The sequence below is a fragment of the Toxotes jaculatrix genome, chromosome 13 (genome assembly GCF_017976425.1).
Source record: "Toxotes jaculatrix isolate fToxJac2 chromosome 13, fToxJac2.pri, whole genome shotgun sequence".
NCBI lineage: Eukaryota > Metazoa > Chordata > Actinopteri > Toxotidae > Toxotes > Toxotes jaculatrix.
Window position 1 is genome coordinate 3,979,598 of NC_054406.1, and position 27,779 is coordinate 4,007,376.

At 40.3% G+C, this 27,779-nt stretch overlaps 1 protein-coding gene across 1 annotated transcript; it reads left to right on the top strand.

Moving 5' to 3' along the window:
* Window positions 1-63: 63 nt before the first annotated feature.
* nudcd1 (NudC domain containing 1) lies at window positions 64-25,951 on the top strand. Its single transcript, XM_041054217.1, has 10 exons — window positions 64-253; window positions 541-695; window positions 2,753-2,938; window positions 4,260-4,443; window positions 5,515-5,703; window positions 10,122-10,329; window positions 14,177-14,321; window positions 15,094-15,219; window positions 21,762-21,921; window positions 24,475-25,951. Exons 1-10 carry the CDS (start codon window positions 139-141, stop codon window positions 24,762-24,764), a joined length of 1,758 nt encoding a protein of 585 aa, XP_040910151.1. The 5' UTR covers window positions 64-138; the 3' UTR covers window positions 24,765-25,951.
* Window positions 25,952-27,779: the final 1,828 nt, after the last annotated feature.

A 27,779-nucleotide genomic window follows, 5' to 3' on the forward strand; every position in this document is an offset into this window, starting at 1 on the left:
CGCGGGTCGTGTCCGCTGTAAAATGGCTCCGCGTTCGGTAAAACAGGAAACGTGTGTCATGCTGACTTCTTCATCATCCTCATCTTGTTGCACAGGCTGTCTTCAACTTGTGAACTAGCTGGTCACATACAAGAAGACATGGCCGCGTCTAACTATTCGCTGAAGGTCAACAGAGACCTGCTGGACCCCAGCTTCGAAAGTTACAGATTATCTCTGGACGCCATACCGACCTACAACGTAGAGCTGGACGCTGGTGAGGGAAACTTGGGAGGGCAGTTAGCAAGTGTGCTAGTCCAGCACTGATACCAGAAATCACTTCTGTCATGTAATATACTCATGTTTACAGTTTGGTAGTGAGTGAAAACGGCCTGCGGTTATGCTAAGTCACACTGGAGCTGCTTTAGCTGTAACCCAGTGGTTCAAAGTGAGCTTTAATTGTAGGTGTAATTCCTGCTGACTGTAAACTGCTGACTGAAAAATGTTAATATGGCCTGATACGTCTTATCAAACCTTTTGCTTTTTCATCTATCTGTACCACAGCTGTGGAGGAAGTCAAGCTGAAGGATACTCAGTATACCCTGGAACATATGCGTGCTTTTGGCATGTACAATTACCTGCACTTGGACCCTTGGTATGAAGATAGTGTTTTGTTTGTGGACTGCAAAGGGCGGGTTCTCAGCCTCAGCATCACTCTGGTAAGCTTTTAAAATCCTCCTGGCCTTTCTTGGAAGTCCTTGTGCCCGGTAGCTATTTACATGTTTGCTTTGCATTAAAAATAAATATTTATTGTTAGTAAGTTGTCAACATGTCCTTCCACCAATATCTATGAGGCAAATTTCTGTGTATTTATTGGTCATGTCAGAGAAACTGGTTATGATTCTGGTGTGGAATTATTGGTGGACTTTGATGCATCTGACGCACCAGTAGGTGGTGATCAAATACTTGAGCGATATCAGCATCAGTCCTCAATGCATCACTGGGAGGTGATGCCAGGAGAAAAGGATCTTTGCAGAAATTCCGTAATATTAATGATTTAAAAGTTGCAGTATTAATGTGGCTTATTAGAATTTCCCTTACTTTTTATTCTCTAGCTTAAGATGTTTGATTAGAGGCGGTCAGAAGGGGTGACAGGCTCAGTTTTAGGGGGTAAAACACAACTTTTTTTTGTTATCTTTTGTTCCTCAGCACACACTTTAAAGTTTTGGATGAGCACGTTTGTCTGTGGTTAATCACAGGTGTGATTACATAATTGATTCAAGGTACTGATCCAGGTTTGAAACCAAGATGCTGAGATGAGGAGCACAATCAGCCCCATGACCTTTTCAGCTGAGACTTCTTTTATGTCTAAGATATCATTGACCATGATTAGAGATAATTAGTGCCGAGTCTGTGTGTTTTATGTCTAAACTGGCCTGAATGATGATCATCAGACTGTAATCGTGTCAGGCGGTATATGAGGCTTTCAGTGGCATCATTAAATGACTCTTTATGGAAATGTGTTGCTCAAATTCTAATTACAATCATCACATAATTATCGTCCCTGGCAGGGCCTTTTGTGTACATTTGCAGGGAAGTGTCGCTCGGCTCATTGCACATAGGTGGTTCACACTCTGTTTGGGACATTAACAGAGCGGATGGCGGAGAAAATGATCTCAAAGGTGCATCGTACATTAGGTAGTGATATAATACACAGTGTCACTCTCCATGGCAACAACAGGGCAGCGGCTGCATCGTCCTTTTGAAACACCGTTACTTCATACAATGAGTAATTGACGCTCATGTGGTGGCATATCTATCTATTACTAATAAGGCTCTGAGAGTCGTGAATCACAGCCAAGTCACATGGGTGGCCACATGACAGTTGGTAACTTTGCCTCACCGTGATGAGTACATGTTGTTTCCTCTTATTCAGGTCCTATGTTGATGGTATCTCCCTGTAGCCTTTTAACAACAGGAACATTATGGAAATTTTGTTTACTGTGTGTTTTTTGTTTCAGATGTTAATCACAGAATATTCTCATGGGATCAGAGTGCCCCATTGGAAATGAAAGCAGTGACCTTTCGCTTCTTCTGTAGTTCAAAGCCATCTCTTATTAAGTGTCTCTGTTCGAGCCTTTGTGAGTCATGACTGGTCTGGTTGAAGAAAGTAATTTGATTGGTTGGTAGCAGTAACAGACACATGTACATCACCCATTTTACATCATTCTGCACTTTTCTTCCTCAGTTTTATTGTAACTCGCGATTAAATTGAGGCAAAATCCATTTTGTACCACACTCCTATGCTTTTCCTCACCGCTGCTGCTGAAACAATAGAACACTTGTCTGTACCTGTGCTGATAATCAATCGGTTGATTGACTTACTGAAGGCAAACACTCTCTGGTTTCAGCTTCTCAAATGTGAAGATTTGCTTGTTCTTTTTTTTGTTGTATATGACAGCAAATTGAAAATCTTTGGATTTTCAACTGCTGGTTGGACAAAACAAGCTATTTGAAGATGTCACCTTAGTTTTTAGAGGTTGTAATGGACATTTTATGACATTTCATTGACCAGATGAATAATTTTATTTGATTTACCAAGAAAAAAAATGTTATTTTTATCCCTGTTTACCAACAAATTCAAATGTATTCCCTGCTGATATCTCTGCGTCAAACACACCGTAGCTTAGAATCACGTAGGAACAGCTGCAGTTATTCTTTCTGTGTTTTTCTGGACGCAGTACTGACTGATGCGTCTGTTGTGTTGGGAATCCAGGACACCGCCCTGGGGAAGCCAAGAGAGGTCTACCGTATAACCGCTGACTCCAGCCAGTGTGAGGATCGTCTCTGCGCCTCCCTCAGCCTCACCTCTGCGACCTGGGCTGCCCTCTCTGACGGCACCGGCCGACTCTACCTCCTCCGCACTGGCAAGAGAGGAGACAGCTCCCATATGAAGTGGGAGGTAAGTATAACAACAGACACATTTTTAATGCAAAGCACATCAGTTGCAATATAATCAAGCAGTGACTGTGAAGGTTAAAGGGTAGTATCTAACCTGTGACCTTTTATGGACCTCTGTTGGTGACTAATGGGAAGTGCAACAACACTGACTGAACTTCCTACTTACTTAAAATTAACACAAACAATTTCACATAAGAGATAGGTAGCTAAGCAGTGATCCTGCACACAGTACTTTGAAGAGGAAACACCTTTTGGTAACTGGCTTGCAGTAGTGAGGGATGGAGTCTTTTATAAAGATGGGTCTTTGTGCACTTTATTCCGGTAACAGGCATGCAGTCGGGATTGGCTGTAAATGAACCTTCACTCTGTGAACAAGCAGACTTGATGCAGTTCTGAATTCAAAGTTCAAGAGTGGAATTTGTAATGAAGATTTAAGCCCCACGAGTCGGTAACTTCCAGTGTTGTAATTTTAAGTTTCAGCAGTCAGGGATCCCATTGCATCTTTCACTTAGTTTTTTTTTTTTGTTCGTGTGTGTGTGTGTGTGTGTGCGCGTGCGCGTGCGCGTGTGCGTGCTGTAAAGATACCAGTAATAAACAGACTCATAAGCCAGATACATTCATGCGGTCACATTAAAGTCAGGCCTCTCAGCATCACATCACCTTCTTCACCCAGACAACTGTAGACACTGATATAGAAATAATAGTCCGAATTAGCATTTTATTGATTAAAATAAAGACAAATATGCTCTTTACAGAGCACAGTACAGACCATTTAAAGCTATTGATGCTAACATTTAATGCTGTGGCTTTCATTAAAAAGTCTTTCACAGCTACATTAGCATGCTTATAACTCCTTAATCTTCACGACCATCAGTCTTTTATCATTTCTTACCATTACAAGGATAATGCAGCACCTTCCATAAACTCCTCAAGTTTTAGATTTTACAACTTCACTTTAAAGTCGATGCTTCTGTCAAGAAACATTTACAAGAATTGCCACAATAGAATTAACTTGAAATTAAGGTGACAGATCTAAACTGTGTCTAAAGTCCTGTCAGTTGATGGTGTAAAGCAGAGGTGGTAGAGATCACATGAATATTGAGTAGTTATATTTCGATGTGATTTCTCATCTCAGATTCTGTCACATCTTAACTCTTGATCAAATTAGCGAGCAGACAGTTGCGAAGGTGACCTCCAAGACTATCACCACAGTTATTAAACATATAACTGTAATTTGCTGTGTGGAAAAACAGCTCACATTTTTTCCCAATATCAGTTGTATCCTGTTAAAATGTCTGTATTTGTTGCTTCTGTGCCTGTAGCCACTGTTCAGCGAAGACATGGGGGAGCCTTTCACCATCCTCCACAGCATCTCACATGTCCAGGCTGGAGTCCACACCATGGAGGTTCTGCTGCTCCGCATCCAGAAAGACCCGCAGGAAACCAAGGGAAGTGGATACTCCGTATCTCTTGAGTGGATCACAGTCGCCAACACTGCAGGACACGGTGGGTGGCGATTTGACCTGTCATAATTCTGGTAATTGAGCATGAAGTAATGTAAGACAAGTGTTCCATACATAATTAGGTCTGAATCAAACCTATTATTTCAATCATTTCTACAGTATTCATATTCTGTAGACAGCAGAAATCTTTATTAATTAAACCATAAGAGGAAGTTAGTCATAGTTTGCCTTTAATGGAGTTTAATTATTATGCCCCAGATGAGATTACTCAGTGTACTCTGAAGCATTGGAGAAGAAGGATTTTCACTGAAGTGCCTGGCACGTGCTGAGAAAGAAAGAAACCCTGACTAATGATTTTGAGATTGGATAGGCAAGAAAAGCAGAAGCAGCCTTTTGAGAGTCCCTTCCTCATTTAGTTGGATTTAAAGATGCAGGACTTTGATGTAGCACGAGCAGCATCTTAATCCTTTGTTGTTTGTTTAGTGTCTCAGCGTTTGATTAAATCTATATTTTGTTAATGCTAATCAGCAACAGCTGGTCTTCACTTTTAATCTGCTTCGAATCTAATAATCAGAACGACTAATTTGAAGGCATGTTTGGATGAGATGAACTCCAAATAACTGAGACGTTCATCAATTAGAAAAATAGTTATTAGTTACTGCCCAAATCTGATGCGACACATGACAGTGTGTTTGGTTTACACCCAGTTGTCAAATAAATAATAAATGAGAAAAATACAGAAAGCAAAACAAAAAATGGACATTACACACAAAAAAAATCTAAACAAAGCAACATCAACGAAAAAGAAAGCAGGAGACAGTCCCACTCATTTTCACAACAGGTTGTATGCCAGTAAAATTTTCTTCACAGAGCTGATAACCAATACAAGAAAAGAAGACTGGAAATTGACTGAATGGCAGATAAAACCTTCACCCTGATGGAAGTGACTCACTGTGTAAGGAGTGATGAGAGCCCAGTAAAATAACCTGAGCTCTCTACGTAGCTCTGACACGAGACATGTTGATGTTGTTGTTGTAATTCCTCTTGGTCTCTGTCAGAGTTTAATAGAAGACAAGATTACTTCATCACTGTATCCTTTGGTTTCCACACGCAGGTCAGGAGAAGAAGTATGAGGTGAAGAAGAGGAGAGTCCTCAGGGGGAAGTCGGTGCCTCACTACGCAGCAGTGGAGCCGCAGGGGAAAGGACTGATGGTGGCCTCGGAGAAACCGTTTGTCTTCACACATGTGGACGGTCGTCCTGTGGAGCCGCTTCAGCCAGAGCCCATGGAAGTGGAGAAGACAGGTGGGTCAGAGGTGCTGCTGGGAAAGCACACTGCTTTTGAGTTATTACTGTATACCTGTTATTTTCTGTGTAAGAAACCAAAGTGGACGGTAAACAGTCACCATCTGTGACCAGCTGATAAAAGTGCTCCCTAAACACTCAGAGAACGTTCAGTAATCATGTATATGGATTTTTTCTTTTGAGGATTGTTTGGAGAAGTGATTTCTTAGAATAACTTAGATAAATCGTTTTAAAGCTGCAGTAATACTCTGGCATTTTGTCAGATAGGTTGAGAGGAGCACCATCTATAGGTCTATACGTACAGGAGACATGAGAAAATTATTAAAAAATTTTTTCTTGCCTCTGGATAAATATAAGTCTAATATTCACTCTTCATTAATGTCTGAGAAAGTGACCTGGCTCTATAGCTGCCAAATGCTGCACTTCCTTCACCAGCTGGTCGCTAACTTTGTGTGTGCTGGGTTAGTTGCATGTATTGGGTTTGTCAGAGCTTTTTCACTGAAAACAGCCTCCGGCTGCTGCTGTTCACAAGGTTAATGAAAGCATAAACCAGAGCATGAGCTAAAAGAGGTGAAAAGCTCTGTAGAAACCAGGTCTCTGTGGGTTTGTCCCACGAGCGACAGCTTTTATATTATTATTATTATAGAAATACTGATTACAGTATAAAAAATACTCCATAAAAAACAACCCTGTCTCTCCATGTCTAAAGAGTGTGTGCAGACCTAATTTAGAAAAACTCTTGATGTCACATCAGAAGATTTGACAGCCTTATGCTTCAGACTTTGAGAAAACACTAAGAAGTTTTGTTTGGTTTGGCACTGATCATATTTGTAGCTTGTAGCGGGAGAGTGCCATTGTTATTTATTCTTTTTCTTGTTAAGTTCACGGTCTGAAACTGGCCAGAGAGTGAACAAGTCTGTCTGTTCAACTGTCGAGACCAAGTGAAATGCAAACAGCATCTGGGCTCTGTGCTACAGTGCTTCCTCGCTCCATGAGAGATGTGATAACGCCACACCGCTCGTTTCTTGACATCTCTGTGATGAGACAATTCCCAGTTAAGATTCATCGTGCGGTTGCATCTGCTTGTTTTCTGTCAAGCAACATTTGCTTCTTTTGCTCATCACCTGGAAGAGCTTGGGGTTGAAGGCACAAACTGCCTAGTTGGGTTATAGTCATAGAAACGCCTGAGTGGGCAGCAGAATATTCAACAATCAGACTGGGATCCCTGTCAGATCTGTTTATCTGTCTGTTTACATAGATACGTTTACAGGCCATTTATTCCTGCACGTACTGACGTCGTGATAAACAGTGTCTGCTTCTTCCCTTACCGGCAGTGGAGGATTAACGTGTCTGTTTAGTTAGTAGAAGAATGAGAATTTCAGTGGACTTCAGAGGTGCTGATTGGTGGGTGTTACTGTTGGATAGGCTTGGTGTTTCTTTATGCTGAACCAATCTAACCGTCTTGTCGCTGTAGCTTCATATTTAACGGCAGATACGAGAGTGGTATCAACCCTCTCGTCTAATTCTCAACAAGAAAGCAAAGAAGTGGATTTCCCCAAATTTGGAATTATTCCTTTAATTGACTGATTCTTTTAATAGCAAATATGGTTTGTTTCACAGTTATATTTTTGACTTTTCTTTCGTATTTCACACTAATGCTATAACCATATCACTGGCGTGGTTGTCACACCACCAGAGCTTTACTTTTCTTCCCAAAACATTCAGTGAGTGTCTGAACTAAACCGAACGTTCACATCCTGCCGGTTTTTATCTCTTTTGCGGTTCTTACACTCAGTTATACCCACAACCTCTAAACAAGCAGACAAACAGCTTCTCTGTTTTTCAAAAGATATTAGAAAAAAAAGAAAAGTCTCAGGTGACCCAGACAGGGCGAGGTGTGTGTGTGTGTGTGTGTTGCTGGTGCAGAAGCAGAATAATGGCAGCTTTTTAGCCGATCCTTTTATCAGCGCTCTGCCTTTCTCCTTTTGGAGAGGAAGGAGTGGATTAGATGTCAAGAGAGGAGGCATCTTCAAAGAGGCTTGTAAGTGATGAGAGAGGAAATGCAAAGGAGGCAGGAGAGATGGAGGTGACTTAGTGCTGTGCTGATGGAGACGAAGTGCAGATATGTATATAGTGTATATCCTGTACAGATAGAGAATGTGACCAAATGAATAGTTGGAAAAACAGTTTGGATTATCACAGGAAACCAAAAACCACTCCAAAAAAGAAATAAATGCCAAAAGTGATAAACTGTCACTATGGATCATTTATTTAAGTGGATAATTTTGAAACCATTTCCCGAGCATACAAAGTTGACAGCGTATGTGTCGGTTCAGCAGTTTGCCGAACCGAGGAGTTCAAATAGAGAGGAGCGAGAGAAATGAACACTGGCGAGGGAAGAAGAATATTGGCAAGTGAAATGAAAGATTTGGCGGCTCACCTCTCTCCTCCTCATTAGCTTCTTTTGTTGATTCAGTCGACAACAAAAAGTGATAACGAACACGTCTCAGTTCTTCACGTCCCTGCCAGATATAGAGCGGGTCGTGTTGGTTTGGAGCATCATAATTGGACCAATTTCAGTGCTCAGGCTTCGCGAGCAATCGCAGCGTGTTGCATATGACGGTTCTGGCACAGAGGTCTCTCTATAGGAGTGTTGTATATGAGAAAGTTGGCACAGAGTTGTATGTATGAATCAGATTATTCAGCTCAGACTGCTCTCTCCCTTCTGTCTTTTCTTAATATACTTTCTAATTTAGTTTTACTTATAGCTGGCTGTATATTAACTCTGTTTAGAACAGAGGAACATGCTTTGAGTGTCAATACAGTTATTTAAATGAAATAATTTTAGCAGTTAAGTGGGGAAATCAGTCTGAGGTGGAACTGTCAACAGCTGATACATAATCTGCTTCTTTCATATCTCCTCTGGCAGTTTAGGGATGTGAATCTTCAAATTAAAATCACACAGGTCTTCTTTTTAGCTGGTGTGAACCACATGCTGTTTACAAAATACCAAGCAGTACTTCTGAATTAAATAGGTTTGAATCCTCATTCCGTCCCCCAGCTGGTGAAATGAGGTTGGCTGTTCCTTGATGGGGTCACTGTATTTTAAATGCTTGGCAGCTACATTACAGGAAGGAGGAAACCATTCACCCGAGGCAAGAACTCCCAAACAAGGGAATAAAAAAAAAAAAACTAAATCTGTAGCTGTGTGAAACTTGGTAATGGGTGGAAGGACTTGAAAACAAGATTCAAAGGAACTTCATTTTAGAAATATTTATCAGTGAACAATGTCTGACTCGTTCTTGAAAATGTGATTCAGGCATGAGGTTGTTCCATTTATGACTACGTACTTGGCAGCTGAAGCCATTTTATCAAGCATCTGTGGACTGTTCGAAGTAAAAGAAGGACATGACGCCTGCCGTTTATCCATTTTACAAAAAGGCTTTTAACAAACGCCCCCCCCCCCCCCCACTTCCGCTTCATTCAGGGAATACATCTGTTCCCTCCACCGCCAGCAAGACTTGGAGGCCAACGCTCTCTGTGACGAATTATTTTGCGTTTCATCATGGCACACCACGCAGTACAGGTGTCGTCACAGACTACAGAGAAATTATTTGATGGAGGATCACGAAATGCTGTCAGGCCAGCTGTGGTGCTGAGTCAGAGGCAACACAAAGTTGGCTTCTTAACAATGTGGGCAACGGTGAGAACGGATTTGTTTCCTGTTAAAAAAGGAGCAGAAATGCAGCCACCATGTTTGTGAAAAAGGTGAACCAAGGAAGTACTTGACTGCCAGTGCCTGAACTAATTGAGTGAACACATAGCTGTGACTTATTACGCTGTAGTTATGTTCTAGCTATTACTTATACAGAAAGGGCTTGGAGAGAGCATAGCTTCTCCAATACTAAAGAAGCTTTTAAAGCTTTGGTGTTGCAGTGATAGAAAATTCAGTTTTAAATCTCAGTCTAAATTGAAACTCACATCTCGCAGTATTTCAATTATTGATTAAACTTCAGATTATTTTCTCAATTAGATGTTTAGTTTATAGTCTAGGAAAATGTGAGAAGTGGTGACAAAATTTCCTGAATCCCAAAGTGATGTTTTCAGTTAACTTCCTTAATCCAACCAACATTCCGCACTATGAAAATACACAATTTGAAATCACAAAAGACAAAAAAAACAAAAAACCCAGCAATTCTTCACATTTGAGAAGCTGGAGAAAGTCCCCATGGCCTCCAGTTGTGGTATGGTAATTCATATATTTTAACATACTCCCATCTGTGGTGTCATTGAATATTCAACACTAACTGCCTTCAATTCCTACACTCTATTAGATGTTTTATGCATGACTCAGTAACAGCTGGCACAGGACTATCATTAACTTCAGTACTGTGCATTTTTCTCCTATTTGAATTCAGATCCCATTTACTTCTGGCAGCAGACAGCAGAGGACATCACAGTGTGTGTGCGAATGCCAGAGGGTGTCACCAAGGAGGAGGTGATCTTCAGGCTGACAGCCGACAACATCAGCGTTGGAGTTCAGGGCTTCCCTCCTTTACTAGAAGGCCAGCTGTATGCACCTGTAGACCCCGAGGCCAGCGCCTGGATCATCAAAAACGATAAAAGGTTTTCAGCCTGAAATCTGCATAGCTGCTGTTTATGAACTGTACTTTGATTTTCTGGATTTTCAGGAGCACAGACACAGCAGTGACATAGGGAACCTCGCAGTACATTACAGCGGTATTTCATTTTTTTTTCAAATACCACTTCTGAATGAGGTGAAAACCACTGACTTCAACATTGATCACACTGTTGTCCTGGTTAGTGGCTCCTTATAGAAAGCAAATCGCTCCCAGGTAATGAGCCAGACCCAGAGTGGTTGAAGAATCTTCAGCACCATGGGGAAAGAGGCGACCTCGCAAAGAATAGGGAGACTGGGACAAACTCCTGGAGCCAGACATGGGAAGGGGGATTGGGAACAAGTGTCAGACAACCCGGGAAGGGAAGGAAGAGTCTTACTCAGGCCGTTTCCAGCAAGGAGAAGAACTGCTGACGTTGACCGGGGTTATAGTTGATCAGTAAAGGGAGATTTGCCCTGAAATGGTGAGACTGTTGGAGTGTGTTGGCTGACCGTGACAAAAACTCACCGGTAGGGTGAACTCCAGTTTTCGCAGTACACTGAATAACTGGACGTCACGGCTACTGTTGATCACCAGATTCAGGTGGAGGTGGTGTTCTGGTTGTGAAACAGTGGACCAGCTCTTTATTTACTTTTTAAATTCAATCCACAGTGATTCAGTGTTGCAAAACAATAAAACATAGAGAAGGATAGAGGGGGCTGAATAGTTTTCATAAGCTCTGAATCTAATAAGCCAGTCATCAATATGAGTTGAGTCATATCCTGCACTTTAAGACCTTTCATCTGTGTCTCTATCAGCTCTGGATCTCAGCTTCCTGTTCCTTCAGTTCGAGTCCTCCAATGCTCCATTTGCTGTAAAAACATGTTACATAGCCTGTTTGTTAGTTTTCTGATCATCCTTGATAGGCTCTTGTGTATTTCACAAGAGGGAGAGGGAGTCTACCTGCGTCTGTCTGCCTTGTTTTGTGTTCAGAAAGAAAAATCTAAAAATAATGTGGTTTAGACGTGGAACTGTGAAGTTGACACGAGTGTTTATCCTGTAAGTTGTGTTTATTTTTCATTTTGTATTCTTTAAGCTTCTTTAAAGAAAAAATGTTGCCATCATTCGGCGCTTGGTGGGTGATACTTCCAGGCTCCGACCCTTTCTCTTTGTCTGCCTGTCTGCTGTTCGGGGGATAGGCGTACATCTAGATGCCCTTTTAAGCTGTGTATATCTCAAAGAAATCACACCTTCATTCTGGGTATTGGCTGTTTTTTTCCCATAGATACACAAAGGACATTATGGCAGCCAGGCAAAATGAAAACAAGGCAGTTTGAGTTGTTTCCATTACGAGTAAATGTGTAGTTGATGGAAATCTAGCTGCAGAGTGTGTGTTTGTCTGGGCTTGTTTTATTATATTCATGGGATCTGAAAACCGGGAGCCTGCTGCAGCTTTGTGGGGACCAAAATTCTGGATCTCACAAGTTTAAATGGCTGTTTGAGGATTAAGACTTGGGTTTAGGGTTCAGGTTGGAATTGAGTCTAGGTTAGGGTTAGAGTGAGGGTTGGTTTTAGGCTTTCAGTTGTGATGGTTAAGCTTAGAGTATGGGGGAAAGGGACTGTATTATGTCAATGACAGGTCCCCACAAATGAAGTAAAACAAGTGTGTGTGTGTGTGTTTGCGTGGAGTCTGCATCTGGATGGCCTTTCACAATGTAAATACCTAGAAAAAAAACCCCACTCCCATTCTTGTATTGAGCATGTTTTTCAATGCCAATGGGTAATGCTCTTTATGGACAGACAGCTGAGCACCATCCTGCTTTCCTTTGTCCGGAGCTGAATTAAGAAGCTGCCCTTTGTGTCTCTTTCATATCTTCTCATGGTTGCCCGAATATAGAACTGTTTTATAACGTCCCTCAGTACAATGGGATATGAATGATTCTGGCTTCCCAGGTTCCATGTTCACATTCTTAGAATGAAGCTGCAATGTGTGCGCGACATGTTGAAGCAGTCGGCTGATTATACTCATACCTGGAAAAAATATCATAATCAGAAGGAATTTATGTTTTTCCCCACATTGCTCTTTCATTCATTCAACCTTCATCTAAGTCTCGAAGATTCATTCCCTCATTTTCAACGATGTGTTCACTTAAAACGGAGTAAATACACACAGAAATAAACAAAAACATTTTTTTTGTTTTAAATCTGTTTCCTGTTTCTAAGGCTCACCATGAAGTTTCTGGACCAGACAGGCACAGACAGGCATGAGAGACAGACATGCAGAACTAGAGGGACAGTTTCTCCTAAATTTAGACTGAAGCTGTGAAAGCCGCCTTCGTTTAAACATGTATTTATGTACTGTGGACTGCAGAGAGCTTCACATGACTCTCCTTGATTAATGGAAAACTGCAAATGGTACGCTGTGACTTTACATTCTCAGCACTGACGTCCAGAGGACAATGTGAGATTACATTGCTTCTGGCAAAATACACATATGCAAACATACGTTTAACAAGGAAGATAATGTCATTCTAATTCTATTCTAATTTATTCTTAGTTTCCCTTGAATCCATAAAGACTGATCTTCATTACCATTATTTAGTGAAACACTGAGAATTAATGAACAGGCTCTCATGTCCTTGTATTGAATTCATGGCACACCCTCCACTGCAGCATGATCGAGTGTATAGATTTCACATGTAGAAAGGCAGAACCACAGGGCAGACTCCACAGCTGCAAATGGTCTGAAACGTTTGTGCAGATAATTATTGTCTGTAACCAAAGTAAGCCATGTAGAAACAATGATTGATTCTTGCATTTATTTAGTTTTTATAAAGCATAAAGCTAACTAGTCTTCTTGTTGTCTATTGATAAATTAGATTGAATTTAATTTTTCATTGTGTCAATTATTTCCTATTTCCTATCAGTTAATTGTTTGGTGTATAAAAAAAAAACAGTCCAAAGTATTCAGTTTCCTGTGATTTAAGACTATTAACATGCTGTATATTCTCACATTTGAGAATCAGAGTTTTTGCATTTTTACTCAAACAACAACAATATCAGCACAGCTGAAAAGCTGCTGATTCATTTTATGGCGATGAGTTAATTGACTAATAATTACACCTCTCTCATCAAAAACCTCTAATCAAAACACATCTTGCTACAAAACGAATGAGTGAAAATCCATTAGGTGTGCATCCCTCTGTAAAAACCCAAACTTATCTCATGCATGGCATGAGATAATGATGTTTGCCGTAATTTAATTTTAGTCTAAATTTCTGTTGTACAGAGGCCGGAGATATGGCTCAGTACTTAGTAACATTTTAAGGCATGTAGCACACTGCTGCTTTGTGGGATTTTATTGGGAGAATATAGCTGGTAATATTGCCATTTTTTAAAATATTTTTTGTCCTCTCTTTCTTGATTTATTCTGCGGTTCAACTTAAAACACCTCTCGTTTGCTAGTGAGGAAGATCATTTGTGTCAGAGTGGGTCAGCCACTGTTCTGTCAGCCTGAATAACTCTTCAAGTTCTCCCCTGCTCTTTCTCATCAACACTGCATTTTAGCCCACTACACTTCTTCTGATTGGATGTGTACTGGTTGATTGCATCATTCTCATTCCAAGTACATCGTTTGCTCTGTAGTTCATAAAAATCAGGCTCTCAGGCAATTTCTGAAATTGTGCAACCGTGGCTTTTGGCTTTTGCCTGCTTGACATTTAGGAAACCAGTACGTGAGCTCTCTGATGCAGCCTGTCTGTGTGCTATGTACTCAAACTATACATATATATGAAGCATTAATCATTAGCACTCTGAATAAAAAGGAACATGCTTGTGTGTGTTTGTGTCTTCAGCCTGGAGCTGACCCTGCAGAAACGCAGTGAGGGACCCATGTGGCCGGAACTGGTGATGGGTGACAGGAGAGGGGAGTATGTGATGAGTGACGAGCAGGCCGCCCTCATCCATGAGAGACTGACCCACCTCACCTCTGAAGACCTGGTGAGGCTGAGCCTTTACATAACACTGATAACACCAGCGCTGAATGTAATGGACCAATTGTTTTATTTGTACCATCGTACCTTAGTCCAGATATCCTGATACAACTGTCTCCCACACGTGAAAATGAATAGTGTTTCTGATGGTGGTACTATAGCAGCAGTTCAAAGCTTTTTTTTTTTCTTTAGTTTATTTCATTCATTACACCATTGCCTACAGTGGCCTGATAGGGTTGGCCTGATATCTTGGTATGAACGATATCGCAAAATCAGTTATTTTTCAAATTATAAATAGAAATATTGTCCAACTCTGTTGGCAAATGTCTAGTTGAATCATTACCGCGTTAAATCAGTCAGCAATATGACTCATCCGTGGAAGTTCTGTGAAGTGCAGCTTTGTCTTGACGTGTTTCCTCTGGAGGTTTTGTCATGGCTTTCCGTACATTTTTTTATTCAGACTACCCTTCTAGCTTTTGGTATCCCTCCTTCCTCTGGGCCCTCTCATCTCTGTGACTTTCCTCTTCAGCTGCTCTGAGCCCTCTTCTTCCTGACGTCTTGTCCACATCATCACACTCTGGACTCCAGAGTCGCTCCCAGTCTCATGTTCGACAGCGTTTTTAGCCACTTCCTCTCTCACCCTCACCCTTCATTAGTGTCATCTGGGCCCACTTGAGGCGCGCAGTGCAAATCGAGCCTTTTACATGTTAATAAATGCAAAACAAGTGTAACTGTAGCCTCTGTCCTTTTTTTTTGTCGTGTTCCTCCTTTTTGTACAGAACGGAAACCCAGACAGGGACAAGCCCCCTTGTAACTCTCAGGAGCTGGAGGACTGTGATGGGTTCCCAGAGGATAGCTCCAGCCTCACACACTTTGACGGAGAATCGCTTAAGCCCACTCAGGTGGTGAGTAACACCTCTCTCCTTCACTGGTAAACACTCTGATTCTCCAATCCTTAAAGCCTGAGCCCTGCGATTTCATATTTTCAGCCATTTCTGTCGCCTCTTTCTGTCTTTCATTTCCCTTAAGTATTCTGTTGGCCTGATGCTCACTGCTTTTATAAGAGCACGTTCTTATTCAGCCCAGCCCCCAGTGAGTGAGCCAGTGCCCTTTAACAAACCACTTGACCTGAGAGCTCCACCAAGGCCCAGTAAAGAAGGAACAGGCACACCTCCTTCATTTCCATCATCTGTCCTTGTGACTCGAATAATAAGAACCTGTAGCTGACAACTATTTTTATCTATCCTCATACAGAGAATATATTTATCACTCTGCAGAGTTGGTAAGTGGTTAGAGAGGCGGTCCTGTAACTGAAAAGCCACAGGTTAGATCACTCCGGCATCCAAAGTTTCTAACCCCAGGATCACAGCACTAGCGTGGCTCAACAGCACATTATATCTGAAGACAAACACAGGACAGTTTTGACTGTTGTCTAGTTTGAGCTAAGAATGTTTTTTGTGAGGTTTTCAGAATAAAAGACAGGGACATACCCTCATGGTAGTAAATAAGGGACTTTCCAAAGTAACATTCCTCCTTCTGTAATCCTTTGTTCCTTAAATCTGTTGTTTTACAGGCTGAGTTGAGTAAGACTCTTGAGTTTTTACAGCAGTAACCTTCAAGACAAGCTGTGTTATGAAGGAGGTTTGCAAACATCTAATCTAGATGCTACCCACTGCACAGAGGAAGGTGGAGGCCTGTTTGGTTTCTCCATCCAGGATATGTGAAGAAAAAGCTGCCACAAGTGTCCTTCTCTTACCATTATTTGGCCCAAGGTGAAAAACAAACGTCACTTGTTGCAGACTTTCTTGAAGACAACATGATCTATTTTAGGAAAAAACAGGCTCACAATCGATAAGAAAAATGTGGATTTATTAACCTTAGACATCTAAAGATCCTGTGTTCCTTAGACGGTGGTGAGGAAGTTACATATATGCTTTCAAAATTAGCAGCAGCAAAAAACTAATGAAAATACTCTGCTTCGTGACGCAGGTATTTCTACAAGCAATTGTAACAACCTTACCTCTGTGTTTTGGAAATACTGAATAATGAGCATAAGTGGATGTTGTATCCAAAGCAGATACATTACAGTTTGCAAAAACGCTATTCATTTGTGGACATTAGTCCACGTCCATCACTGATGCCTCTTTCAATTTCTCTGTTTCATTTGCTTGAAATAATTTCTGTTTATGGTTAAGAATTTCCCATCATAAAAACTCTCAGAACAGTCAAAAATGAACCCTTTCATTATGTGATGCACAGCTAATAATGAGTATTGAATATAAGGTACAGTGTTTCTGCTCAGGCTGTGATGAAGGGCCTGGTGTGAATAAAAAGCCCTTTATGTTTCTCCTCCATTTACTCTGCAAATAGTACAGCCAGGGAAGCTGCTGCCCTTAAATAAGGCGGATTGTAATCCTACCTGTGCCATCAGCCATTTGAAGGACAGTTGGGTCTGTTTGTTCCACATGTGTGTGAACATGTGAGTGTACACAGGTGTGCGTGTGTGTGTGTATGTGTGTGTGTGTGTGGATGTTTTCCTGTGTTTATCTGTATCTCCTCCAGGAAGCCGTGCCTTTCTTTTCTTTTCTTTTCTTTTCTTCACTTCCCTCCCTCATTGTATCCACCTTAATGCTTCAGTCACTCGCCTGCCCACCAGGATATATCCTGACTTTAAAAAGAAAAAAAACTCTCAGCTTTAAATTGTGGCACCTCCTATTAATTTGGCACCTTTGTCGATGAGCTTCTCTTTGGTTCTCATCCCAGCTGAAAAGACTGAAAATGGTTTTCATGTGTGTTTCCCAGAGGGAAGCTGTGAGTCATATCCACTGACCATATCTGTTATACCTTTTACAATGGAGTGTATCTGATAACTGTAGTTATTGCAGACTGTGCAGGCTTTGAAGTCCATGGGGGTTGTTATTTGTAAAGATTTCCAAATCTTTGAAAAAGTAATATTGAAATATCGTCCAATGTTATGTATACCACTGATGTAATTTCTTAATAACTAAGGACTAAATTAGTCAGTTATTGATTTTTTTTCTGGCTGGTGTGAACCCTGGGAAGACTAAAACAACATTATTTTATCTATATACGTAGATCACAAGTACAGGCCTGGAGTTTTATTTATAGGAAATAATTGCAATTTGAATATCAACTCCAAAAATAGTAATAAAATTTGTTTTTTTCTCTAATTATTCAGCCCTACTTGATAGTGATGTATATCAGCTCCCTGTGCTGGAGATGTATGTATATGTTCAATATGAAGATATTCAGATAAAATCCATATCTCTGTTTTTGCGTATTCCTCTGAGCAGTAATTAACCCAGTGTTTAAAATCTTTTTTTTGTGGCCCACCATTTTGAATTCTTTGAATCAGCCTGAGTGATGGTGCATCACTGCCATTCTTACACTGTTGGTTTCAGTGTGTGAAGATACAAACATGGTGTGAAACTCGTCCCTTCTCTGGTGTTGGCACCGCCAGCCGGGACAGGTGTGACTCCACAAGCCAATCAACATCTTACAACAGCAGAGCACAGAGAGCATCTCTGACCACTGTGTTTCTGTGAGAAACGTTTAAAGACATTAGTTTTAAAATAATCTGGTTTCTTCCTCTTTGATTCAAGCTGCGACTGATTTCCACAGACTGACACTCCGAGAAAAACTGATCTTATTGTCACATTTATGATCACGTACCAAACGAAATGAGAGTTATTTGATGCTGTTGGATTCTTCACAGTCAAACAAAACACTTAGGAGGTTTTAAAAGGCCAAGTTCAGCGTCTCGCTCTCTCTCTCTCTCGAGTCTAAATAAACAGCGATTTGTCCTTTCCCTGTAAAGACGAGTGAGCAGCAGCCTTGCAGGAACATGACGGCAGCAGTGATGATGATGATGACAGAGATTTGGCATTTCAGCTGTTATTACAGACATCTGGCCTCTGTCTACAGGTGCATTTGCTTTTGATTTTGTAATGCCAGCTTCTCACTTCCTGTTCGCTATCGACAAAGCCCGTAAACCCTTTGATAAAAACAAAAGAGTATTCATGAAAAAGCTTTTTCAGACTGAGAACAGGTACCAGTTATTTATCCTCAGTGCTTTCCTCTGCTGAGTCTCATTGTCTTACTTCATATTGTGCACATCAATCATGCAACTCCCAGCAACAAGACAGCATTTAGTATGTTACATGGGCAACTATGAACTATTCATTCATAGCTGCTGCTTAAAGCTTAGTGTTTATACATGTATATATAAATACACTGCATTTAGTGCAGCTGCTATGCACAACATATGTTTTTAAAAAGATGCAGTGTTTTGCTTTGATAAATGGAACACTGTCTGGTGTTTTCACCCAAATTAAAATACCCCTAATTATACTATTATTATTATTATTAGTACTGTTACTATTTCTGAATGGCCCCTTTGGCCTGTTTCTCTGGTTGAAAAAACAACTGAACTGAACTCAGACAGAAAAATGGCCACAAAAATGGTGACAAGCAGGGATGAGATTGATACAGCTGTTTTAAGCAGCTGAAAACAGCCCCTCATTAAAACATTGCAGGGGGCTGTGGGCATGATGTTTACATTGAGGCATGATCACAGCAGTAACTTTTATTATTTTGTCACGACAAATGCCAGTTTAAACAGCAGAAAAACTGTGTTACAACAAGTTAAAACATCAATCATTTAGGAATGTGCATTTACATGAACATAAACTTGAAGCACATATTATACAGCACAACATGTTACTGGCTTTAATACTTTTCTTAATTTGTTCTTTATCAACAAAATCACAACCACCAGTCACAGTTTATACTCCCAGCATGTTCCCAAGGCGTTAAAAGATATAAAATATGATTCCTTTTTATGAAGTGCAAATCGTGTCATTATACAGAAAGACAGCACAATCCACGAACAGACTTTGATATCTTTGATACTTTTCATCATTCTTTATTTTGAAGGTGATATCTTGGTTTTCACAGGAATCGGCAGGAATTTATATTCTGAATTCAAAAGGTTAATCTGTGGCTCTGTTCTGTTGCTGGCAGTTAAATCCTCTTTATTCAATAATGGTTTTGTACAGAAACTCGAGTACAGCAGTACAATAGAGATTTCTCTTATGTTATTATCTTGTTAGTTTAGCTTTGTTTCCTTTTTTTTTGTAGAAGTTTTGATTGCCCTGGCTTATAAGGTGAGACATGAACCCCCTGCAGTACATATCTGAGAAAATAAGAAGGGCAGAGACTGTTGGAAAAGGTGTGCTGTAAAATAACAAGATAAAAGCTTCGTGATTTTTTTAAAGAATGTGACCATTAACAAGCCACAGGATATCAGAGGAAATGGTTTCATTTTTCAAGACCCAGGCCAGGCATAGGTAGCAACACATATTAATAACAATGCTTAGGTCACTGACTTTGAAAGTATTGTGAATGATGAAGTAACACACACACAAAAAAAAAAATCTCATGCAGTATCCTCAAGGTGTTTGAGACTCTACTTTTATTTTTCTGGGTAATGTAATTCTTAATAAAGGTGGCACAGAGTTGAGTTCACTGCCACAAATTAGTTTCCAGTTTCTGTATAACTTTATCAAACAATAACTGTAATATCAGAGTCCACGTTCCCGCCCCCACCCAGCATGAGCATCTATGAGTAAAGGCAAAGACTATTATTATGTGTCAGGTGTGAGATGCTGAAAGAGCTAAGTTGATTTCCTGAAAGTATAAAAAAAAATCTATCCATAAGATTGTATTTTTTCCTTTACAAGGTGGACTGTGTATGCCAAGTTATGAAGACACATTTTTTATATTGGTCCCCTCTTCGTTCAGTGCATCTGCAGCAACTTCCTCAAAAACAATAACAAAAACATTGTCACTGTTTAATATGTCACTGGAGTCTCAGAGATAAACGAACAGCAGTTTCTGTTGCAAACTGACTTTTTAAAACCAATTTTTGTAGCGTATTTACCTTATTACAGCATCTTTAAATTATTCTGATAAGTTTTATGATAAGTAGTTTCATATGTGAGGAGCCAAAATGAAAATCCTTTCACCTCATTTTATTTTGCTGGTCCGTTATTTCCCAATACTTTCTTATCCTGGAGTATCCTGGAGGGAACTGTGTGTTAACTGATTCCATTGATTGGTTAGGATCCCTCAGTGCAGAGAGGAGGAACTAAGCCTTGAAATCACTTGCTTTAGGCTTTGACTTTGATGAAACCTGCATACTCTTGGCCCTTCATGGCATAAACTCCTGGTTTAAGTCAATTTAATTACATGTTGTTATTCTGTTTTTGTCATGTGCTGTTGTTGTTTTGCTTTCATTGTTCATCACAAATCATGACCCAGGCAGAAACCGGCGTCGTTGTCAGTCAACAGGCTCCACTGAAGTATGAGCGAACGTCTGCCACATGCTCCATGTCAAACTCAAGTGGCAAGAAAATGAGTTTTAGAGTGGAGGAGTGATGGCTTGCTAAATGGCTTGTCATTGTGCACAACCATCAACCAACATATGGGCTGGTTTATGCTGAATTTTCAATGCCTGTCAAGTGTGTACCGAGATGGGGAGGACAGCGCTGCCTCACAGCCTCTGTGACATGTTGGCAGTGAGATTCACAGGATGTGGGTTGACTCTGAGTGAGGGATCGGTGTGAACCGTCAGATGTCGAGGAGAGATTATGTCACTGCACCGGTCATTTTCCTTCCAAAACAAATGGAGTCAGACTTGAATAGCAGCAAACCGCATACACGGGCAATTACGTCAAGCACATTCATCAGTGTGTGCAGACTGTGGGGCAAATACATGGGCTTTTATGGCCGTTATCACACACTATTCAAGGAACCTTCTAAACCATTATGGCCATGCTGAATGTCAAGATGGAGATCTGCCACAGACAGGAGTCTTAATCTGTCCATTTAATAATAATACTAATATGGACAGAAACATGTAGAGAAACCTGTAGGCATTTTTAGCTAGGTCTTTTTTTTATCAATCAATGAAAATTCATGATGGAATGATCTGATTGTTCTGTTAATTGTCTATTGATTTTGAGGTTTATTTTTTGGTGTTTTAAATATATAATTACAAATCAATCAACCTGATAAACTGTGGGTAAGATATGAGAATGATGGGAATAGTAATAGAATAGTAAACTTTGCTTTGTACTGGTGCATAAGAAATTAACTTCAGTATAATTAGAAAGTCACAGGTTTTGTCCTCAAGGTAGTTCATGTGTCCATCTCTGTCTAGCTCCTTGTCACTGATCCCCAACCTGCCCCAGAGCTATCACACTTAAAGCCCCTGCCTCCACTCACAGATGTATGTGTCACACAGAGGGTAATGCTCGGAGAATTAACGTTAATTATACAGTAAAACAGGACGACTGACAGAGTCCAGAAATGAACTAACTTTAATTCACACCTACACCTGTCCCTCCCATCTGTCTCTCTCCAGGTGAATCTAGGCAGCCATCAGTACCTGTTCACAGTTGACGTGAACCCCTCTGAAATGCCGTGCCTCTGTCTCCGACATGACGTGGATGCTCTGGTGTGGCAGCCGCATCCTGACCAGCCCAGTAACATGTGGGAGCACATCGCCACGTTCAACGCCTTGGGTAAGAGCTTCAAAAAAAAAAAAAAAAAGCAGATTGAAACGAGATTCAGCTTTGACTTGTGGAGAATAATTTGTGTTAGTTTCAGTTTTAAATTAATTTAAGTACGAAAACTCAGCTTTGTGTAACTTGCTCTATTTACATTCAGCCACTGCCACTGCTGCTCTCCCACTGTCTGAGGTGCTTGTTGTGTACCCCTGGCTACTTCATCCAGTTCAAAAGATGCCTCTTCTGCTCTGGTAGAAAATCTGCTTTGTCGACCAAGGAAGAGCCTCAGTGTTCGTTGTTCTCGCTCTCTTCTGCTGCTCCATGTGCTCTTTCACTCGGCACCATCGCCATTAGTCCCAGTATGTGGGAGTGATTTGAAGTCAGTTTGAACAGTCTTAATTTCCAGTTCATGATGAATCACGACAACTTAAGCTGAATTATTCATTCATGGAGCTATTAACTTTGTTTACATCTGCTGTCACGCTGCTACTGTGCCTCTAGTGCTGCAGCGGGTAGATGACAGAAGATCTTAAATGGCTGCGATAAAACTGGAGTTAATGACGAGAGGGAGTGCACTGACACCGCTGGTAGCCTATGTAGACCCAAAGAGAAATATATGGAAGTTGTTTGAAAGCCAGATTATTAACAGATCTCTCTTCTACACTGAAAATAAACCATTCAGATTGGTCTGGATAATAAACCCTGGGGTTATAACTGGATTATATTGTGCCTCTTAGCTTAGCCTTGAGAGTGTTGAGTTAATTTAACTCCAAACCTCAAATCAAACACTCAGGCCATCATCCAGTGCGCCCATGTCTAGAGCTGCATCCCTTTCAGTCTGCCTTTATTTGATTTATCAGCTCATCTCTCTTTTCTCAACGACGGCATCGGCAACGCATTTTATTTCAATTTTCCACTTTGACAGGTATGACATCTTCATTTGCTCTCCGTTTGGAATACATCATCCAATTTGAGAGTGCAGATGGATTCCCTGTGATATTTTCAGAAATTACCTCAACGAGTCCAAATGAGGCTCGGAGGAAATCGGACTACGTGCATGTTTGAACAAAATCAGGCTCATTTAGGTGCAATGGAGTTTGTAAATACTCCCATATAGAAAATAGCTGTAATACTTAAAGATAATGAATTTCAAAGTGAACAATGTTTTTGAGAGAGCAGAAATGATATAACACAGTAATGGGTTAATTGGTATTGATTGTCCTGGCCTGAGGCTGTAGTGGGCCACATTATTTTGTAAAACTAACCTTGTTAGCCTTAATGACAAAGTTGAGCTGCAGTAGAGAAAAATGTTCCAGCTTCTGTTATTGAAATGCCCCAGTGTCAGATGGGAAATCTCAGCACGCAGGAAGTGGCTAATCAGATTTTAAGAGTGACAGATAAACTGTTTTTCAGAAATGATGGAGCCCTCTGACCAGAAGTTCAAAACACAACACAACACAACACAACACAAAGCTCATAATGTTCAGTTTGTGAGACTGTCAGAAATGTGTAAATTAAATTATATGTTTATCACTGAGGACGTAGTTAAAGGTGATTTTGCTCTGGACTACATCCTATTAAAAAGTGTTTGTGTTACATTTGAGAAGGTGGAACCAGCAGATGTTTGGCATTTTTGTTTAATAAACAACCTTCACCGCTAATCCAATATCAACATTGACTAATTTTCTTTCCATAAACTCATTAAATCATCAACAAATTATTTTAGTGCTAATGTGCTTTATTGACACATCAGATTAGAAGAGGCCTTTTCAGTACATGTAAATATTAAGCATGTGTGTCTCTGCCACCTCTTTCTAACTAAGTGAATTCTCTGGCTCATTAGTTGCAGCTGTGCCTTCTGTATTTAAATCCCCTGAAACCATGAATCTGTAAACACTGTGAAAGACTAAGGGATGGAAACATTTGCTGCAGGTTTTAACTTTATTTTTTTTACTTCTGAACTTATTCCCCATGCAATAAAGCTTTAAGAGTTTTTTTTTTTTTTTTTTTTTTAAATCTCATTTACTCGACTGATTTTTGAAGACACCTTCTTCTCCCTGTGCACCAAAGACAAGAGACATTATTCTGTTATCACTACTCCAATTTAAAGCTGCCAGTTTCCTAGTGCAGCGAAACTATGCACCGGGAAACCAAGCACATTGTGCACTTGTCTCAGCTGATCCTCTCTAAAACTTTTAGATGGGGAAGTGTTGACCTAAAGGTTAGAGAGGCTGGCTTGTTACTGATAAGTTTAATCCATTAACAAGCCGACTGCAATCCCCCGACCAGAAGGTTAAATCCTGGGGTTGACAGAGCAGAGCAAGCTCTTGCCTCATTACCCTGAAATGCCCTGATACTTCAGCGAGTGTTGGGTGTGAGAAATCTTTTATTCCCCACTCAGGCTTTTTTTCTTTATGTAAAAAAGTGGTGCCACTCGTCCAGGGCACTAAAAAAAACATATTTGCCTGAATATAAGGCAACATTTTTTTCCTGGGAAGTAAATGAATAAAGTTAAAGATCCTTTCTGTGTGTCTCTGATTTGACTTTTTCTTTTTTCTGTTTTCATAGGCTACGTGCAGGCATCCAAACGGGATAAGAAGTTTGCGACCTGCGCTCCAAACTTTTCCTACGCTTCACTGTGCGAGTGTCTCCGCCGTGCTTTCATCTACCGACAGCCGTCGCCGGTGGAGACCGTCCTCTTCAACAGGAAGCAGGGTCGTCAGGTAGGACAGGTTGCCAAGCAACAAGTGGCCAGTCTGGACTCAGACAAACCAATCCTGGGCTTCAGGGCAACCAATGAGAGACTGTACATCCTGACCTCCAGTAACCTCTTTGTTCTAAAGGTCAATAATAATTAGATTTGGGACTCAGACTGGGACTTAGTTTTAGATTTTCATCTTACTACCTCCTAAAAGTTCGATCATTCCAAAATAAAGATGAGTTATCTGCCACAACTGAAACAAAAAACTTCACCTGCCTGTGATGAATTCTTTCATTTCTCCTCATGCTTCACTTTTCAAGCCTTCTGTGTTGGAAAACACCTAAAAGATCAACAAGTAAGGAAACGTTCTAAAGGAGAAATGATAACGATAATAAACATTCATGAGCTGAAGGTTTTTAAATTTGTTTAGAAAATTAAATAATAACTTATAACTCAACACACTGTTTTCTCGTGAACCCCATTTAATGATACTGGATATTTCATAAATATACATTTCGTACATGTAGTGCCTTATAGATGCTCACTGCATTTTTGCATACATTTGTAATTCCATGAATTCCAATGCAGAAATGTAATTGCATACATTTCTCTTAATGGGTGATGGATTTACTGCAGGCTGGCTGCGTTTCACTGAAGGTTGGCTGTAGTATTGTGTCAGATGGTCAGTGGGGAGGAGGACGCTGAGGAAATCCCTCTCCTTGCCTTATTTTACAATCATCACAGTGGAAGAATGAAAGAAGTGAAGACACATTTCCATAAATTTACATAAATATGTTTCACACATCACACTGGCTCCTGCTGCATTAGACGCCATCTTGGATGAATCAGTTGGACCTGAAGCCTAAAATCCCAAGAGGCCTAAAAATTCAATCATATCTTTTCCAATTGTTGTTTTTCTTTTTTCTTTTTTTTTTTCTGGTGGTGGTGAAGGTTTAAATGGAAGCGCTACACTTACAAGCTACGAGTATTTTTATAAATAGTGCAGATGTCATCTGATGCATTTTTCCTCTCAGCTATTAAACTAGAGTGCATGTGCTACTTAGAAACCTGTGATAGATAATGGAGAAGAGTTCACGTTTTAAGCTTTTGTACATTTCCTCCAGCATCGAGCATGGAAACAGCTGCAGCATGTATTAGCCGTGAACCCCCATTTTCTTTTTGCATCTTTCTGCCGAAGACGAAATCCTGCCAGTAAACAAACATTTCTGCCTCGCTTGTTCAGCAGTGACATTTTCTTGTTCCATTTTTACGAAACCCTGTAGAGGACCACTCATCCAATCGACCAACCAGATACGCAAAGATTCAAGAGACACGCTAATGGACTTTTTCTGTAAAAAGAATAAAGATGGACCACTTCCTCTTCTTTAGATTTTCTTTTATTGTAACACACACAAAAAAAAACATAGAAAGACACAAGCAGCAGAGACACGGGGATGAAGGTTTCTGCAGGATTAGATCAAAAAAGGCAACAGGCTTAAACACAACATCACCTCTGACTCCTGAAAGAAACAGATTCATATCAGTGCCTTTTCATGTTCAGCTGAGGGTAACAATAAACAGAAGCCAGCCTGTGGCTTTGTTTGCTGTTTGTTAAAACTCACAGATATTTAGAAATTATAGGAAAACTGCTCAAACCAATTTATTGATCAAGCTTCAAACTGCCAGTGATGTACGAACAAGAGCAACCATGGAACAGTGCATATTGTCTTTTAACTATATTGAGTCTCAGTCAAAGGCAGTTTGCCTTTCAATAGTAGTAGTTTCAATAGACTTCCATCAGGAAGGGTAATTCTGTGAATACTCTGCAATTTGTGTCCTCAGCTCCCCTGAGTCCTGACGGTTTCTCAAGCAATTTGCTTTCCTCTTCTAAGCCTCAGCACAGGCTGTGGGTAATCGCTCTTATGTCTTTACTCTGTCATTGTTTTGTTCAGGAAAACCCTGTTTTACTCTCGTTTTTTATTTAATTATTGGTGTGCAATTTAATTAGACCGCACTGCTTGTTTTTATTTGCAGCACCAGCATCCCTAGATTACTTGAAGGCAGCCTGTCCAAGCCACTAATGTCTCAGAGGATGAGCTCTGTGTTTACTCAGACTCAAAGAAAAAAAAAAAAAAGACACGTTGTCAAACCATCTGACCACAGAGAACTGGATAATTGAAGGTAGTTACTGCTCACCGCCTGCATTTCCCAAACCTCCATATTGCTGCTTTTATGTAAACACCATAAGTCTTTAAAAGTCAGCTTTTTGAACAGTTTATTAAAAGGACATTTTCAAGATTGATTACCACCTTTTTCAGAATTTAATCTATTCATCTGAATGAGTTTCATTGGCTGCAGGGTCAGTAAAATCAAGTTTCAACAACGACAGACAACTTTCTCATATTTCTCTACCAGTGTTTGTATTTTAATCCACTGTGTAATACGGGTTTACATTCAGGTATTCAGTACAGGATATGAAGGTTCTTTTACTAATGTATGACTCATCATTAAATTAGCAAGGGACTGAGTCATAGGACATTTAACATGCAGCCTTTATGAAGTTAATTAAATTTTAATTAAATTAATTTCCTTGTATAAATTTGTTAATTATAGTTTAAGTTAAAGCCCGACTGTGCCAGAGTACTGCAGCGTACAGAGTGACAAAACAATACACAACGCCGCATCGCAAGGCAAGATGAGTCTGCTTGTGTAGCACGTTTCAACAGCAGCACAGTTCACACTGCTTTACATAAATAAAAAGATAAGATAGAAAACAAATGATAATGTAAAAAAATCACCTAAATATGATTTTAGATTGTTATAAAATAGAAGATAAAATTGGATAAAATAGGCTAAAGCAGAGTAAAACAGCACTCTTGGTGTGATGCAGTGGTCAGAATCCCAGTCATGTTCAAGTTTTGTGTGTGTGTGTTCTCCTGGTTGTGAGGGAATTTTTCCCTCTTGGTGTTTTTCCTTTATTACCAGGTCTCGGAGTCTCTGTGTATTAGCGCTGATAATGACCATGTTTCTCCACAGGTCACACACAGGTCTCTTACTGTAAGCAGTGTTTCATTGTTTTATTTTATTTATTTTTTCTCTTGCACAGCTGATAGTATCCAGGTGGTCCAGTCCCCATTGGCAGTTACCATAGCAACCAAGTTTGAGCACAGAG